This window comes from Lepisosteus platostomus, chromosome 2 (genome assembly GCF_059453375.1).
Source record: "Lepisosteus platostomus isolate fLepPlt1 chromosome 2, fLepPlt1.hap1, whole genome shotgun sequence".
In the NCBI taxonomy this organism is placed as follows: Eukaryota; Metazoa; Chordata; class Actinopteri; order Semionotiformes; family Lepisosteidae; genus Lepisosteus; species Lepisosteus platostomus.
Window position 1 is genome coordinate 67198985 of NC_142612.1, and position 17886 is coordinate 67216870.

Below are 17886 nucleotides of genomic sequence, written 5' to 3' on the forward strand. Positions count from 1 at the left end.
CAACCTTAAAAACAACTGTTGACAAAGACAACTGCCTGGTTGAGCAGCCTGAATTGTTGCACCCGAAGGTTTGTCTCTAAGTCTAACCTCAAGGTCAAAAAGTGTTTTTCAATCCTTTTTTTTTCCCAAATCCTCAATACGTTAACCCAGCAGACTTCCACAGAATCAGCAGTGAATCCCGCACCAGAGAACACAAGTGGAAACCATGTGGGAGTGCAATTACACAAACCAGAAAACTGGAGACTCTTCTTTACACAAAGACTTGTAGAAGGATGGAACGAGCTACGCAGCTATGCTATTGAATTGTGTCTTCTTTCAGGAGATGAATGCATGAGATTCTCTAACCAATTAGCCCCTAACGTAAGATTGGGTGAATTACCTCACCAGTGTCAAGATACTAACATGACAAGCGCAGAATTTTCAAATCTGGCAACAGTGCATGGTTATTATTAGCAAAGTGAAAAACCAGGGTGCACTTTTTTTTAAAAGCAATGTGAGTGCATACTCTCAAGTTTACCACAGTGGCACATGTGTATCCTGTAGTCGTTCAGTGACTATAAGGGCACTTCTTCACTACATTTGCAGTGGCTGTGTTTACCCTAAAGGGTTTGTCTTGATATAGCTATTAAAACATGCATAGAATTCTGAAAGGAAAATTGTAAAGCCCAGGCATCTGTAGAATGACATTAATGATACACTGGCAAAATCAAAGCTACCTATTTCAAAAAGAAATAATACTGTAAAATGCATTCTGGGTTACAATCATGACAAATCAAGGTACAGAAACATGCATAAAAAATGACCACATGAGTACAGTTTATTTATCGTGACAAACATGAATAACAAAATCACATATTACAAAAATAAAGTACTCTTTGCTGGATCATTCAGCAGCTCCTATGTACATGAACAAGTATGTTAACAGAATACAGGTACCAAACTATGCAACCTAAAATTAAGACAGCAGCTGCTTATTCATGGTATTTCTGCTCTTATTTTTCTTCAGATTTGTTAATGACATAATTCTTTGTCTTCGGGGCTGGGCTGGAGAATGGATTCCTATTGATATCCCTCTCTCATATCCCAGGCAAGATCATGCCATTTTGACAAAGGAATATATTTTGTAATCTCCAAAAATGCAAATGGGAAGGCTAGACAGGATATGTGCAGTGTTAATAAAACAACAATGGGCAGTGGAGAATAAGTGTCATGTTGGTCCACTGCTTAAAAGGACATTTTAAAATAAAAGCTTCTCTTGCTTCATTGAGAGCAAGATCCAACTAGCTTGAATGAAACCAAACGCAGTGAGTTAAAAAACCAACCAACCATGATTTAGGGTGGACAGATTGCGTTATTCATTGCAGGTGTTTTCCTGGGCTAAACTTTGTTCTGGAGGTTTTGTGCTCTCAGTCTCTCTCGGACAAGGGCTGCTTAACAGCTCCACAGTGTTGCAGGTAAGGGGAGAGTTGATGTCTGAGGACTGATCGCCGGTCCCTTTCTCTGGGACTGACTGCATGGCAGTAGCAGCAAGAGGCAGATTCATCATGTAAAACATACTTCCCAGACGCCGAGACACCTGTGGAGAACAAGGGTAAAATGCACACAAGATCGTTTTAAATTATGGTTAAATATAAAATCTTATTGTCAGCTGTTTTTGTAATAATAGGCCTAGAAACACCTTAAGCATATCTGTGTTATTTCATTGTCCATTTCATTTGTTGAACCATAAAAGTAAAAGACTTGTCTCCTGTTTTCTCTTAGGCAAGACCTGTTCAATACTTCACTCCTTTATATAGATTGTTTCCCTCTGGCGCCCTCTGGCGGCCAGTCTATCATTGCTCACTTAAGGAGTGCGACATCTGTGTGTGACGGACATCCCCCTGGGTGTTTCTACTGTATGAGCAAACCATTTTCAGTCAAGCGCCTACAGTATATCTAAAACGGTGAAGTGTTGTTACTCAGTAAATACGTTCAAATACGCTTAAAACCTTAGAGATAATTAACATTCACAAAAGTGCATGTGTGCCTTTTTTTGCAGTCTTCAGAATAACTTTGATCTATGCAGTAAGTGGAAAGAAGAAAATGAAGCAGCACAAAAAAAAAGACAGTGTGTCTTTAACCAGGAAATACAGGAAGAGCACCACAGTGTGAGAATACTGTCACTTCAGGACAGCTATGTTTATATAATAGTTCAGGTGGGTAGCTGCGTCAGCATGCGTAGGCTGCAAAGGAACAAGTAATAGGTTTATTCCATGCTGAAAAAAAGAAGAAAGAGAACTCAACGTTTCGGCCGTGGAGACCGCTCACACCTGAAGAAGGCTCCACGGCCGAAACGTTGTGTTCTCTTTCTTCTTTTTTTCAGCATGGAATAAACCTATTACTTGTTCCTTTGCATGTTTATATAATGCCAATATGATTCCTAAATGTTTCCTATTCCTGCTGTAAATTTGCCTTTCCAGAGTCTGAGAAGCTTATTAAGATTGGCACAGTAGAGGCCCACAGGCAGTTTCGAAAGATCCTTACAAGACAGAGTGCAGTCCTAGATAATGTGTGTGACTATGATCAACTATGTGATATTTCTAGTGAGCTTTTGTCCTTTTTGTCCTTTGCTTTCAGCAGCTCTTGTTAATGCAAAAACTCTTTTAAGAATTTCCAATAAAATGGTAAGTTGAAAGAGGGGTTTTAGATTTTTAGAAGTGGGAAAGTGGTAATGTGATGTATATGTCTATTGGATTGTCCTATACCACTGTGTCTTGTCTCCTTTCCGATATATTTTGGACACAAATGATGATGAGAGCAAACTTGTAGACATATTCAGTGTGCTAATGACAAAGCCCTTGTCAACTTTTTAAGCTCCTCACAATATCTTCATGGGCTCAAGGGCTATGATTACTTGAAAGTGCAACCAGTTCTCTTTGGAGGTAACTGTTGTTGAAACAGAATAATATTATTATGGATTTTAGGAAAAATATAGTCCCCCCTGCAATCCACTATAATAAACAATCAGTTTGTAAACCTTTTCAGTGATTACAGGTATCTGGGACTGATCAAACATAGGGTAAAAGGGGACAAATGTAAGAACATTTTCTAAGAAGGCTCTAAGGAAGTTTAGCTTATTTATGGTGGACTTGTCTACAAATTGGTTATTGAAAGTATCTTAATGTCCTGTTTGTTGTTGGTTGGTTTGGTAACATCAGTACCGCAAATTGTAATAGGTTGGGAAAAATAGTGAACATAAAATCATTTGGGTTAACTGGATCACTCTACATTGTCTCTAAAACCATAATATAATACCTGTCTGACTGTAACAAGGCTACAGGGGTTTGGTACACAGACACGTTCAAATCTGTTAAGCTTTTTTGTCTTGTTGTCTTCTAGCCTAGTACTGGAATGTGTTGCAGAGGCAGCAGTTTGAGTCTATGCTCATATCCTGCAGTGGTGCAGTTCAAGTGCATTGTTGCCCATCAGTCACTGAGGGAGCTAAAGGACTTAAGGGTGTGTAATAGGGCGCCTAGTGTAGGATCGTCTTACAATCAGATCACTGCCCCATAGTCTCCAGGTACGCAACACTCGTTTGTCAGCATAGCAAGTTTGGTGGGAGCTTGGTGCAGCTTGGGCACTTGGGCTGCATGTGCTTTTGAAAAGGCATGGCATTCTTCTGAAGGGAGATCCTACCTGAGATCGGACTTTCAGCGCTGGTCCCAGTTTCAGTCCCAATGTGTCAAGCAGGTGGTCTTCTGTGAGAAGTGGTAGGGTCTCCCCATCAATAATGTGATCTTTGAACGTCTGTAGAGAGTTAACATTATGTCATTAGCAACGCAAAGCATGTATCACAAATTTCCATTTCACTCTGTTCCTTAATTGTAGCCCATGCATATTGGTGTCACTCTGTTGTTTTAGCTGCCAACAGAATCTGGAATGTAATGAGTGGACCTGTTTAGGCAACAAATTGTTAACTGCCTTCTTTTTGTGATGTTAATTTCATTTCTCCATGCACACGTGCAATATGTTAAATTGCCCCCTTAGCCATCGGTGGTATCTATTCCACAGCCCAGATTGTAAGCAATAGCGTTTGACTGAAAAGGAAATGGCACAAAATGTTTTCCTAAATATGAAAAATAATAAAGAATCCACATCTTACATGTTCTACCAGGAAAGAAGTTCGAAAGAAAGAGAGAAACAACTAACCTGAGCATATTCAGAGCAGCCTGGAATATTATTGATGAAGTTGTAAACATCTTCCACTGTCCACTTCCTTATGTCTTCAATGGAGGACATCTCTTCCCCATTGAGGAAAACACCATGAGACCCTAAGACATTGGCACCCATCAGAGATTTAGTACTTGAATGGCACGTGGGCATTTATAGGATAGATTACATTTGAACAGTGTGCTTTATGTGCTGAAAGAAGGTACTGTACTGTCTTTTGTTTTCTGATACAAAAGTATTAATTGGGTAACTGGAGACTTTTGTCAGGATTATCCTACAAGTATTTACAGCTCAAAAGGATAAAGGGTATTCAAAGGAGGGAAAGTGTTTGTGGAACCTGTAATCTTTACAATTTTATTATGATTTTTTAAATTTGCACAGAACTCACCAGGAGGTAAAAGTCCATTTCCAGGAACAGGAAATCCGTAGGGCAAGTTTGATAGCGGATTGGCTGAGGGATACACGTATTTGTCCAGAGAACAGGGATTTGGAAGATCTTTGTCACTTGTGCTGCAGGCAGTGTTGCAGTTACTACTTTCTGTACAGCTGTCATGACTGCTGCAGTTCTTTCGCAGTACCTGCTCATACTCTTTGTGATTTTTCCCACTTCCAGATGACAGCTCGACATCCATCTTACTTTGGTCCATCTTGTTCGCATTCTCATTCCCATTCTCCCCTTTACAGTCCACTTCCTTCTCTTCCCCTGAGCCTCCAGGACTCTGTTCGACACCCTTCTCTTCTGATTGGCCCTTTGGACCAAGTGCATTCCCCTCTGCACTCTTGTGATTGGTCGCTCTCCTTCCTGGCCTCCGCCCCCTCTCTCTGTGCAGAGTACTTATGGGAGGGTAGGGGCTGCTGGACATGAGGAGGGCATTGCCCTGCAGGTCCTCCAGAGTGGTGCGGTGGACATACACGTCACTGGGGAGATGTCCCTCTGGGAGCCGCTGCCTGCTCCGGAATGCCATCGCGTTGGCCTGAATCCCAGGATACATCAAGGGGGCCTCCATTCCCATCATTCCCTTCTGATGGGCACTCTCCAGCTCTTTCTGGTGAAGAATGGCATTCATTTCCATCCTTGAAAAAAAATACAGACATGTTCCAAGGATTCTGAATAAAATGTAAGCACATGAGAACACGAGAAAGCAAGAGGACACCATTTGATCCATCTTGATAGTTCAATTGCTGGAAGTTAACTGATCCTGAGATGTCATCCACCTGCTTCTGCTCTGGACCGATGGCATAGTCTCAATTTCAGCACATAACTGGGCAGTTTGTTTCAGTGCCCCGCAGGTCTTGACATAAAGAAACGCATAATATTCTTAAAGGCAGATAATCATAAAATTGGCCGTCTGACCTCACAACTTTGCTTCATTGTCAAAATAATCCATGTGGCTGACTTAACTTCATAAAATGTCTCATCATTATCTTCATGAAAGTGATTGTGGGGTGTTTGGGGGTTTAAAAAAATCTTTTTGGTTATGAGTGTTGCGCCTCTCTTTATTGTGCTGTGGCTAATCAAGTGATTAGTTGCTCCTTGAAGAGAGTATTGTCACAATGTGGTGATACCGATGGATTCCATGCTGTGCACATACAGTATCTATTGTACATGAGCATTAGCACATACCTGGCAAGGTTCTGTTTATGAATCATCTCCTGTCGCCGAGCAACAGATTCAATGGGTTCAGTGGGCAGGAACCCATACCCTGCGGAAAGGTGACAGTGAGATCTTAACAGGCAGCGGAGCAGGTAATGCAGTTCACAATAAACCGAATCTCCTGCTGCTAAATCTGATCGGAAAGCTAAACTGCAATTGTACTACGAATTATTTTTAAACTACAAAAATCGAATTGTATCAGGGGTGTTGCTTAATGTCTTGGAATAAGGTCTTGATTTCAGTCATTTAAAGCAATGTAAGTGTTGGTCAACACTTGTTGCCTGTGCATTTTCTCCAACAAACCTTCTTATGTTCATAAGCTATACAGTGCATCAAAAGGTAAAACCTGCTCCTTAATGATTATTTTAAAAAAGACATTTGAAAATAAATTAAATAAACATTAAAAAGTGATATGTGGTATAAAGAAACAAAGTTGTATCCACAAGAATTAACTAAAGCAATCCCTTGCATGTGTAAAGTGCACATCAACCCTTGAAGCCCGACATGGGACTTGACATTATTACAGTACATGACTTCTTTTGCAGTAAATGTTTAAATGACTAACATGACTGTGTGTTCAATGTTTTATTTTCCAACTATGATGATTCTTTCTCAGACGCTGCCCTGTCGAGGAGAAGCTACAGTTTTTTTTTGCTATATTTTTACTGTACATGTAGCCAAGCTGTGGAATAGACAGAGGATATTTCCACTTCTGCTCAAGTTTGGTTTGCTAATCCACACGTTCATCTCCGACTGCTTAATCCCTCTTACCTGCCCCAGGATAAGGCCGACCTGGAAGGACACTGGAGTGTTGAGGGATTGGAGGACCCAGGTGAGCACTCATGTGTATCTGCCTGGCCTCTGATGGCACCATTTCAGATGGTGGCACAAGTTCCCTGAAGACCATATGAAAACTGTCAGAGTATTTTAAAACATACTTAGCAATAATTTACCCGATTAAATGTGTCATAATGTCTCTCACACAATGAAAAATAATCTTTTGTCAATTCATTAGAAAATAAAGAAACTTTCATCACTGGACCCAAAGGCCTAACTTTCCTGATTTCTTGATTCTGTTCTTACAATAAAATTACGTATCAACAAAAGACTCTCCTGTTTTGTATAAAAATATGCATCTGATTACAGTGCAGTCGATGTGAAAATAACAATTTGGTAATAGTTCTGTTAATTCTGAATTGGCAGCTTTGGAGGGCTAGAAAAAAGGTTTCTAGGTAACGTAGAGAGCATTTGTGGTACACCATGAGAGCTTCCTGTCACTGCTGTGCAAAAGTAGGCGCTCTCATTTTGATCTGAGCACCTGATATTTCCTCCAGGTCTTGCGCTGAACATGAGTGCCCATACTGACGGAATCTGAGGTGGCTTGAAAAGAGCTCACTGTGCGTGCGAATTCTGCAGGGCCTGGGACTCAAACCACAAACAGTGAACAAAAGGCTTGACACCCTAGGGAAGGTCTGTATTGTTTTTCCATCCATCCATTTTCTAACTGCTTCTTCCAATTCAGGGTCACAGGGTACACTAGAATACATGCGTTGTTTTTAATTGAAAAAAAAAAAGCATTTATAGAGTAACAAAGCTGTGGCTGCATGTCGGTCTTTGTTTTTCAGTGCCACCATGACCGCACCAATGGTTGCATCATAGAAAATAAAGAAGCTTTTGCCTCAGGGTCAGGTTTACCTCTCCATGAGCCGGGGCTCAAAGGGTGCGGACAGGCCTTGAAGTCTGTGCTGGCCAGGGGCCAGCAGCTGGGGGTTCATGGCCATCTGGTTCCTTATGATCAGCTCTTGTCTCTGCCGCAGCTCTGCTGGAAAACAAGAAGCACCCTGAGCCCCTGCAGCTGATTGAGCCTTCAATGGGGAACCCCTTCCTCTGTGCAGACTGACCCCCAAAAAATCAGGAACACTTTATCCGGGAATAAGGAAACCTTCATAAGTTATATGTTACAATCCAATCTTCTGCTGTGAAGAGAAACTCTGTCCCTGAGCTGTGTATTATGCCCACAGACATGTTTTTTGTATTAAAATGAAGAATGGTTAAAAATATGTATATGGGTAATAAATAACAGCTATCCCAATTATTCTTAACAGGACAGCCCCTAATATTACAGAGGGGAGAAATTCACGGCGTCATAACAAGCACACGAGTGCCATTATAAGCAACATTCTAAACTATATGATGAAAAAAACAGGAAACTCTAAATAACATAGGAAACCAACTCAACACATTAACACCCAGGAGGTCCAAGTGATAACATGGATACAATGCACTTAACCTGCAAGTAACCCCCGCCCCCCCACCATTTAAGATAAAATTAACTATTTGGGGATTTTTACCATCTGAAAACTCCACCAAGCTATTCTTTCCATAAAAGATCGAAAGTCTGAGCTCATGCGTATAGTACATAAACAACATATCACCACAAATCGAAGATTATGGCAGAGCTGCTGCACCTGTGGTGCTCTCAATCATACGCATGGCAGTTTTTCTCATAATGATCTTGTCTGGTCCACAAGAGCTACAAATGAGTTTATGGTACATGGCCAAATTGCCTCGGCTTCTCTTTGACCGCAGATTAAATGTCGAAGGGCCGGCTCGTACCCCCAGCAGACATGCCGTTGACCAGCCGGTACCAGTGCTTCTCATCCAGAGGCCCCTGTTCTCCCAGTGCCGACATCTTCCTCAGCTGGTCTCGGGGGGTCATGTCACTCAGGGCTCTCCCGGGCGCAGAAACGTCTCTCTGCACACAAACACAAAGATCTCTGACCGCTTGCTCTGCGGCATGACCTGAATCACTTCACAGACCAAATTCACAGCTCTCGTCGTTGCAGGTCGCCCGCCTGGACATATGCCGACGGTGTTTTCTGCGGGCCTGACAGGCGTGTAAAGAGTGTTCTAGTAATTTGTGTCAAGCGAGTGGTTTTGTAGTTTGGGAAGATAAAGAATGTTGTTTGCATATATATATATAGATTTAGCAGAAACAAATGGTTTTGTATTTGTAGAATTATGAGTGCTGAACAGAAATACAGCTAAATAGATACAGGCTGAAGTGGGGAGATGTGTCAGTGTGTGTTGGCTGCAAAGGATCGCATAAAGGTTGATTCCACAATGAAAAGCAGAAAGAAGAAACACCATTTTTCAGCGAGTGAGCCCTCTTCACACCTGAAGGAGCTTCAACAGACGATTACAGCTCAATAATTCCACCAGGGGGAGGCTCACCATTTCCTCCGCTACAAGTGTGTGACATTATTGGCTTTCTTACCTAACTGTCAAAGACTACACTTTCCACTAGACAACTGCCGTTTATGTGTCCCCCAAAAGAATAGCTGTCATACAACAAAATGTTTTATTGAAACCACATTTGATCAGCTTGAATTCAGATACCCAAAACTGTGTTATCTCCAGCCTCTCTAATTAAGGAAGATCTATCTCTTCCTTTCAGCTCACAGTTATACAGTACATATTGTCCCCCCACTCCACCTCTCCTTTATAGTGTGACCTGTTCATATTGCTAGTTTCACCTCCTGGAAGGTTTTGAACTAAAGTTCTGCTGTCATTCTTATACTACCCTTTACAATGCATAGCTGGCTAACTGCCTATACAAATGCCTATTCTACATTTGTTTGCGATAGCTCTGGACATGTGCCAACAGCTCTGTGAAAGAGCACTACGCTATCAAATAGAAGAAATGTATTCTACTGTGAAAGCCCATTTAGGCAATTTCAATAATAACTCCATCAGTACATGTTTGTTTTTAAGACTAACGGGCTGTCTTTTTTTTCTGAGCTAGGTCCTTACCTGTCTGCTAAATGTTTTAGCAATTTACAGATTCAGTCACTAAAAGTTGCACATGACAGTCAGGAAAAGGCTCCCTACATGGACGTCACAAGAACTTCAACTCAGCTAAAGTCTCCCTAAAACTTTCAAGATATTACCCTATTCTCGTCCTTAGCTAGAATACTGATTTATGTTTTATGTGAAAGTAAAAATATCAAACGGTCAAAAAGTACCCGATCCCAGGTTCATTTTTCAGTCTCACATACCCGAATGTGAATTTGATTGAAGGCTCAATAGAAGGCGATTTACATTTTTGTTTACACATAATCACAGTTTTTTTCATTAAGAGACCGAACTCCGGCCTCCGTTGTGTATCTATTTACTGTATCTATCTGTCGAGGGTCAAGAAAGACCACGATGTTCTTCCATTGTCAAAACTTGTTTTATCTGCCAATCTGTCGATACGCAGCTAATAATATACTGTTTAACTCAACAAAGGAATAATTTTAACTTCAATAAGGAAACGGGTGCAAACACGAAAAGGTTAAGGGAATTCCTACACCCAGTCTGCTCTTCAACACTTAATCATCCATCCTTACATTTGACTAACCTCTTTAGGCAATACAGGGTTGCTGGGGAGCTGGAGCCTATCCAAACAAGCAACAGGCTCAAGGCAGTATACAACCTGGACAGGACACCAGTCCACCCCAGGGTACATACTGATACAAACACACTCTCGCACCAGGACCAATTTTCTCAGAAGCCAATGAACCTACCAGTATATATTCGGACTGAGGGAGAAAACCCATGCAAATACAGGGACAGCACTCAAATGTTACAGAGGCAGCAGCCCTGGAATTGAACCCCGGTCCCCAGCTCTGCTAGGCAGCAATGTGAACCACTCTGCCGCCCAACATCCAGAACGATAGCTGGTGTACATAACAATTATTTCTCATAATTATTGGGGTCTCTCCTTCTGAGGCAGAAAGAGTCTGTCACATACCTGCAGGAGCCTGGCCGTGATCTGGTTCCTCCTCCAGAGCTTCCACTCTGAGAAGAGCTGCTGCTTCTCTCCTGTCTCAGTAACAGCCGAAGGCGGACGGAGATGTGAAGAGGAGCCCGTGAGGTGAAGCAGTGGCTCCTTGCCGAGGCTGAAGAGATAAAAGGCACAGGGTCTCTGTCTTGAAGCATCACACATCAGAAGGCCCACAAACGGAAAGTCCCAGGTTAGGTTTACCCATGTATTTCAGTGGAAAATATGAAAGACTGCTTAAACAATACTGTACCTTGTTGCAAATGCACATGCAAAAATACAAATTTAATGTGAGCATGAATACAGGAGGTTACGTCAAGTAGGTGTGATAAACAGTGATGCTAATTTCTCTTTTAGGACCCAGATAATGTGGTCTACTGGTGATGGTATATGCGGCTCTTTCAAAGCTGATGATGTCTGGGATATGACTGTATGAAGTGCAAAAGCACACATCCTGTGTGCTGGCTTGCTAACGTGACAGGTTCAAGCGAGCTTGTTCTTACTGTGCTGGTGAAACAGGGACACCTTTGCACTGCAGTCTTGTAAGTGGTACCAAGAGGTAGGACTGCTATCACTTTCTGAAAGATGTACCGTCGGGAAAAAAAAAAAGACAGCAATTCCAGCAATGCCACTGGGTACACGATAACCTTACTGGTTTTCTCCTTCACCTCATAAAAACAGACCTTTTTTCCACCATTAAGACAAAAAAGGTGAAAGAGATCACAAGCATGCTCCTGAACTAGGACGGGTGGATTATGCAGAATTCATCCAGGAGGGTAATTATCTCAGGCGTCTTGCTTGCACGTTAACAACTGTCCCATAGTTCCTTGTCAAACCCTTCTAATCCCTGTACCTTAATCCCCTGTTATTCCAAAAGTCTGCCAGTAACATCTGTCAGCCCCTATATACAGTCTTGTTACTCGCCAACCCCTCACCCCACATCCAGCCTCCTACTTCTCCTGTGATCCTATTAGTTAAATCCTGGCTATACAGCACTTTAAAGAGATGTGTTAGAGTTAATCTCAGCCTTTAGAGTTTTACCCTCAGCAAACCCTGGCTGTAAGCAGCCCTACCAATACACCCAAGTGCTAATCTTATCCCCCTCCATTAGCCTCCAGGACGTCCTGAAAACACCTTTGGATAAAGCTGTGCCGTAATCAGATTAGTAAGGAGTGTCAAAATGTGGCATACACATCACACAATGTATTTTTTTTTATTGCACTAGTGGTAAATTAGACAGTTTAATGAGACAAAACGTCCGAGACTTTCTGTGTGAGGAATTATAAAGTATGATTTTCAGTTTGGTTTCAGATGGTTGTAAATGGAAACATGTCTCACAGACGGTTAGCAGCAGACACTGCAAAAGTGCGACCCTGCTCGTCGGCAAGCAGGAGCTCAGACAGATGCTTATATCTTGGTGTGTGGGAGGGGGAAGCTTGTCAAACACTCATAAAGAGATCCTTAAAGATCTGCTCACTAGGAAAACCCCCACGATGCCTACAAAAGCAGAGAGCTTTCAAAAGCCTACAGGCAGTTCTCACTTTTTCCAACACTTTGGCTGTAGAACTGAAAACAATACCAGGAAGTCTTTCATATATATATAAGGTAGAAGGTGGTTAAAATATGTTTGTGCATCACATTGTCTAAGATTTCTACTGTAACTGCATTAGAAAAAAAATTGAGCATCTGATCAAGCAAATGTGTTCTATTCAATGGTCCATGAGTGTACAGTTGCTGTTCTGGAATGCTAAACTGATCCATTAATTTCCTCCTCTTTTCTCATAACTATAAGAGGTTGATAATTTTGTTCTTGCCTGTTGCGGGGTGAAGGCAGTGTCTGTCCTCTCTTTGTTAACCCTCCTCTTACTTTGTCTCTGACAGTCTGTCTCTCTCCTTGTGACCTGTCTTTACTGACTCAGAACCACCTTCAAGAGCCTGAAAATACAGATTAAAAGAGTTCCTTTCAATCCTGCCAATTGTGGCAATCCTGGGCACATATTTAGATTATTAAGCATCCGAAAACCTTTTTGCCTTTATCCAGACTTAAAGGAGATCACATTCTTTCATCAGAATAAAAGATTTTGAGTGATATGATCCGTTTTGTAGTTCAAATACATAAAGCTTTCAGACAGATAACACTGATTCACTAAAATCCAAAGCAACCACAAATTCTAACAAACAACAGAAAATACTGAAACAGAATTCAGCAGGGAGAATTTGACAGTTAATTCTGAATTACTTATCATCTGACATTGTGACACGTATCAGGAAGATCAAGGCTTGCTTAAACTTGTAAAGCTGGATCGCCAGACTGCCATCTAACTTGTGTTAGGGGTACGTCCGTACATACAGTGGTAATAGCAAGTCTACATGACTAGGTTATTTTATACTATGGAGCACTGCTGTGTTTATGAAGAGATTTAAGCAGAATGTGAATCTCTAGGTAGACCAATTTGTTTAGATAATAGTAAAAATGAATAAACAATCTTAAAAAGACTTGTTGAAACAAATAAAGTCAACATGTTGAATCCCCACCAATCAAACCACACGTCTTGTAAAAAATAAATGGTCAGTGATATTTATCTGTAAGTACACCATATGACATATTTGCAGTCTAAAATAGCTCATACAGAGTTCCAGGGTCATACAGCTAATTACTAGGATATTACGTAAGATTCTTCAAATAAATATTTAGATACATATCTTTCAAACTTTGACAAACATTGCCCCCAGACCATTTTATATAATGTACTGTATATAATGCATAGACATAAGTATAAATATATTTACACTCCAAATCTTTTCAATAAGTGGGTTCACACTTTTTTTCTCTAAATTGTAGAAAACAACCACAGCATTCTCATAGTATTGAAGAGGCAGAAGTGACAGGTTGACACATTGTCTCCTCTGAGAGATGCTGCTGTTTGTGGAGCAACACCGTTTACACAGATAACATCTCCTCAGCTAGAGAAGGAGGTGCAGTAGTAGGCTTAGACCACATCACAAAAGCAAAAGGAGGAAAGATGCAAACAAGCCTGAAGTCAGGGTTTCAACTCACCCTTAAAGCGCCTGCCAACAGCAACAAGATAAAGGTGGTGTGAATTCAGCTTGCCCCACAACATCTAAATGTGAAAAAGAGAAGAAGGCAAAAAAAAAGAACCGTATGACTTAAAAACAAACACCCAAACCAGGACTTCAACCACTGAGAGGCACTTTCGCTTTGGAGCCCAAGGAGTGCTGGTCTGACAGCTTAGAAACCACGCCTATGCCTTCCATGCCAAGAAAACTGCCTTAGCAAAAACAGACCTTTAAATACAGATTCGTTTTATCTTCATTAGCATGCTTCATCCCATGAGCTAAGCCCTCCCTTTCCTGACATCACTGTGATCTCCCCTACAACTGCGTGGTGAGCACAGCAGTGAATATGTAATTACATGAGTACTGCCTAAGCTGGAAGGTTAAACCTCTTCCAACATTTACCCTGATAATCTCTTGTTAGCACTTAAGACTGTATAAGACATCTAAATACACCGCTTCCTTTCAATAATAAAAGAATTGTCAGCACAACAGGCCATGAGAGTTGCTTTTGTATTCCTAAACAATCTTGGTTTTGTTTATACTTATTGATGTTCTTGTTGATACATTTTACAGAAGCAGTTCTGGTGTTTTGAGGCTTAGGAACCTGGCCTAAGACTGTCGGTTGGTAGTTTGCAAAAATCCTGCTGAATGTGTTGCTGGGATCATCTTCTCAGACTTCCTAATCTGACAGTTTGTGCTTAAATACTTACAGCACCCCAAGCAGTATATAGAATTGTTCTTTAAAAATACTGCTAGGATAAAGAGTATTAGTCTATAGTCAGGTGTACAAGATTTTGGCGAGATGCTCCTGTTCTTGCCGATTTAGAGACTGAGCATGTGGTGTGGAACTGCTTTTTTCAGCCGCCTGAAAAAAATGGACTGTATATGAGTATGTTCTTACAGCATAACTGCCAGGCTCTTTATTTAACAGGTGCTTCTAGAGATCTGACCAAACCAATAGCTAAATTTGTGAAGATAGTACAGTTTTATGTTTTACTTTCCAATTATCAATCACTATAAACAAAAAATAACAGCTGGACTAAAAAAACAGTGGAAACGTTGGACCCCCAAACAGTTAGGTCAATACAAGAAAGATGCTCAAAACAAACACAATATTTATCAAATTATGAATATTAATGTTCGTGTAAAAGTATAAAACTAGACCACGAATCCCTGTTTGGACCTATTGAATTTGTCTTGAAAAATATGTCTCCATTTCACCATTTACCCGTCCACACCATCATCAGAAAGCAGCTTATCCTGTGAGGGTGTGAGGCAGGACAGACGGAAGATGACAGCTCTCCCCCTCGATTGGATGCCCGGATGGGACCTATCACGGGGTTTTTTTTCATTTCCCTTTGTTACTTATCTGTGTCACTATCTTCCGAAGACGGCAGTGACCTGCTTTGCCTTTTTTTAAAAATTCAGAAATGAACAGATGTTCTTTTCAGTGAAATATGAACTCTCCTTTTGCTGTGATTCCTTTTGCAGAAAAGACATATGAGGCACTGTGCTCGGTGTAGCAATGTTGCCTGACCACACAGCAACTCACTGAGCCTCATTTCTACATTCCCTACTTCCTGGTAAGTTCTCAAACTTCCTCTGTAACCCCACAATTTAGTAGGATTGAGGAGCTGTTCCAGTTCATCCCTGGATACACAAGCAAAGCAGCTCCCATCTCATAGACACAATATGCTAGTATCATGGTTTTGATTTCGAAAGGCCTTTTACTAAAAGGCGATCTTTCAGTTCAGCTTCAAGCACATATTCAACCCTGTGATATCGAAAGGCAGTTTAAAAGAAGTGAAGCACTCAGAGAACCACCAGTCCTCAACAAGTCTGCTTCTCCTTCTGATATTAATACCTGTGTTTTGCATAGGACAGAAACGCTTTACTGCCATCAAGGAAAAAAAAATATTCCATGCTATCTTGTAATTAGGTCATTGTATGTTATTTCGTAATTACAAGATAGTAAATTTTCTAGTACGAGATACCAATGATCATTAGAGTTTATGAACAACCTTTAACAATGTGTAATGACACCACCGAGAAGCTACTGATACTGTAGCTCTGGGACTTTGGAAAGCTGGGACTCTGGGGATGGTGCTCCGGACAATGTCCGGCGCTGAAGAATATGCACGGAACTGCCTTCAACTGGGGTTTATTCAGAATAAAATGTTACAATGTGTACCTAATGTGAAGACAATCATTCTAACCATGAAGCTTCTCACGCTTACCCTTAAACAAGAACGAGTGTGCGATGGAAGACTGCTTAAAACTAAAACTAAGCTAACGATAATGTAGGTGTTGTAATTGTGCTATCGCGTGATTATCACACAAAATATAAGATAATGTACTATCTCGCAATTCCGAGATAATTTACTATATAGTCATAACGAGATAATGTACAATGCTATATCGTAATTACGAGATAACACATGAAATGTTTTTTTTTTCTCCTTGATGGCTGCAATGCGCTTCCGTAGGGCATAGCCTTCAAACACAGTCTTGAATTTTTTTAGTAATTACGCCTATTACCATATTTTCTATATACCATAACAGTAAAAGTACATTCAAAACATTATGTTGCAATCAAAAAAAGGTACAATTGATGTGCTACAAACGACAAATTGCACAATCACGTATTTTTCAGTTCAGTAATAATGGCAGTTCAATAAAAAAAAACGAATTCTCAAGAACGCACAAACTCTCCAAGGCTATGCAGAAGATCGAGGGACATTTCTTAATTGCTAGCTGATTGTATAACACTGCTCGTTGGTTCAAGTGATCTGAACGCCATAAATTCATCAGCGCATCAGAGTAAAGTTAACGCAAGTTTAAGGTCCTGAAAAAAGTATAGGGACCGTGGAGAACCACGCATGAGACTGGTGACCACCACTTCCACGGTAGCCGTTAGTACATCGCCAAACCCTGTAACGTTTCTGAACGCTTTAATAAGAGCAAGTGTATTCATATCCGTGTATTGATGGACTGTTCAGAAAGTCGTTCCTGTTTTTTTTCCTAAGAGCTCCAACTGGCTATTATTCGATTTCGTGGAGGTCTTCACACCAGACAATTATTACAAAGCGTAACAAGGTACTGTACCATCTTACTGTATAACGCCATTGTAAAACGTCATTGGCCGAATGACGAGCAGTATTACATTTTAACATATGGGTATACAAATTAACGACAACATATTTATGTAGTAGTTTATTTTAGGACAGATAGGAAACAGCAGTCTTCTGTCTGTTCTTGGGTTGTAAGATATATATTTCTACATTCATAAGTAGTACAACATTTAAAAAAAAACGTATTTAAAAAAAAATGTCGCCAAAATAAACTTCATTGCAGCCGGCTCGAAGACATTGTGTGGCTGCAAGAGAAAAAGCTTTCAATTCTTCCCCCCTCTGTCAAGATGTCAGAAGCAACAGGTCCAGTTTCGTTTCGTCCTGGTTCTGTTCCAGTCACGCCCTCGGAGTTCGGGACCTTCGACGACATTGATCTGATTACTGAGCTGCCCACACACACAAAAAAAACCGCTTTGACGGGAGATGGATTAAGGTAACTCTATCGCCAATGTAAAAAGATTCTTCCTGGGTCCTAATGTCCCAATCACAAGCACATAACCTTTGGACAGCTGAATAAGCAAATTGGATCTTGCCAGGACTGAAGGCTTAAACGTATCAGCTTTTGATCTTTAACAGCTTTCAATCTTACACCGAAATGTAGATATTTTCATTGCATTGTTGTAGGAATGGTGATCAGACTTCATCTCGTTACAAAAACAATTTGCCGAGTCCTGAGTTCGTTTTTAACGGCTCTATAGCCATCATCTGAATATTTAGAAGCCCGGCTTGATCGAGTTGAAGTTTGATCATGGTTATCTGGACATTGTGATTTTCTGTAATTACACTTTTCTGAGTATTGGCTTGTTTTCAATATGAATTGGTGAAGTCCTCTTGGCTAAAAGATGACGAAGTAGGTTTTTTGCATGGTGAGTTAATTAGATGTCTGAAACCAAAAAAATGCTGGTCAGGCTGGACGAAAAGCGCTTCCTATATAAATATATCTTGGGGGATGCAGAAACAAGCATGTGAAAGTTTTATTGACTCGAAGT

General features: G+C 40.8%; 1 protein-coding gene and 2 long non-coding RNA genes across 8 annotated transcripts; 2 read left to right on the plus strand and 1 right to left on the minus strand.

The window, feature by feature from the left end:
• Positions 1-788: 788 nt before the first annotated feature.
• Positions 789-14054, minus strand: samd7 (sterile alpha motif domain containing 7). Of its 6 annotated transcripts, XM_088614489.1 has the most exons (11): positions 13747-14054; positions 12503-12623; positions 10659-10806; positions 8480-8618; positions 7559-7685; positions 6635-6759; positions 5834-5912; positions 4598-5283; positions 4189-4310; positions 3676-3786; positions 789-1576 (listed from the first exon to the last, which is right to left on the minus strand). In XM_088614489.1, the coding sequence occupies exons 4-11, from the start codon at positions 8580-8582 to the stop codon at positions 1352-1354; spliced, it is 1578 nt and encodes a 525-aa protein (XP_088470615.1). In that variant the 5' UTR covers positions 8583-8618; positions 10659-10806; positions 12503-12623; positions 13747-14054; the 3' UTR covers positions 789-1351. The 6 variants fall into 6 exon arrangements, with proteins under 6 accessions (XP_088470615.1, XP_088470607.1, XP_088470637.1 ...); XM_088614481.1 differs by lacking the exon at positions 12503-12623; XM_088614511.1 differs by lacking the exon at positions 12503-12623 and having other exon boundaries at positions 7559-7682; positions 13747-14052.
• On the plus strand, positions 6443-7561 carry LOC148676857 (uncharacterized). The gene is made up of 3 exons (XR_015928780.1): positions 6443-6695; positions 7198-7333; positions 7489-7561. It is a non-coding gene; the product is annotated as an uncharacterized LOC148676857 (long non-coding RNA).
• Positions 14055-15043: 989 nt separating the features above from the next.
• LOC148676858 (uncharacterized) lies at positions 15044-17480 on the plus strand. The gene is made up of 3 exons (XR_015928791.1): positions 15044-15349; positions 16793-16862; positions 17185-17480. It is a non-coding gene; the product is annotated as an uncharacterized LOC148676858 (long non-coding RNA).
• Positions 17481-17886: the final 406 nt, after the last annotated feature.

What these genes read in the sequence shown, in the direction of transcription:
- samd7 (XM_088614472.1), bottom strand. Translation starts at nt 10,853, where the DNA reads ATGTGTGATGCTTCAAGACAGAGACCCTGTGCCTTTTATCTCTTCAGC. An exon ending in AAATGGACTTTTACCTCCTG is followed by an intron (nt 4,311 to 4,597) that starts GTGAGTTCTGTG and finishes CCAATGTCTTAG; the next exon opens with GGTCTCATGGTGTTTTCCTC. An exon ending in CGCTGAAAGTCCGATCTCAG is followed by an intron (nt 1,577 to 3,675) that starts GTAGGATCTCCC and finishes TGTTCTCCACAG; the next exon opens with GTGTCTCGGCGTCTGGGAAG.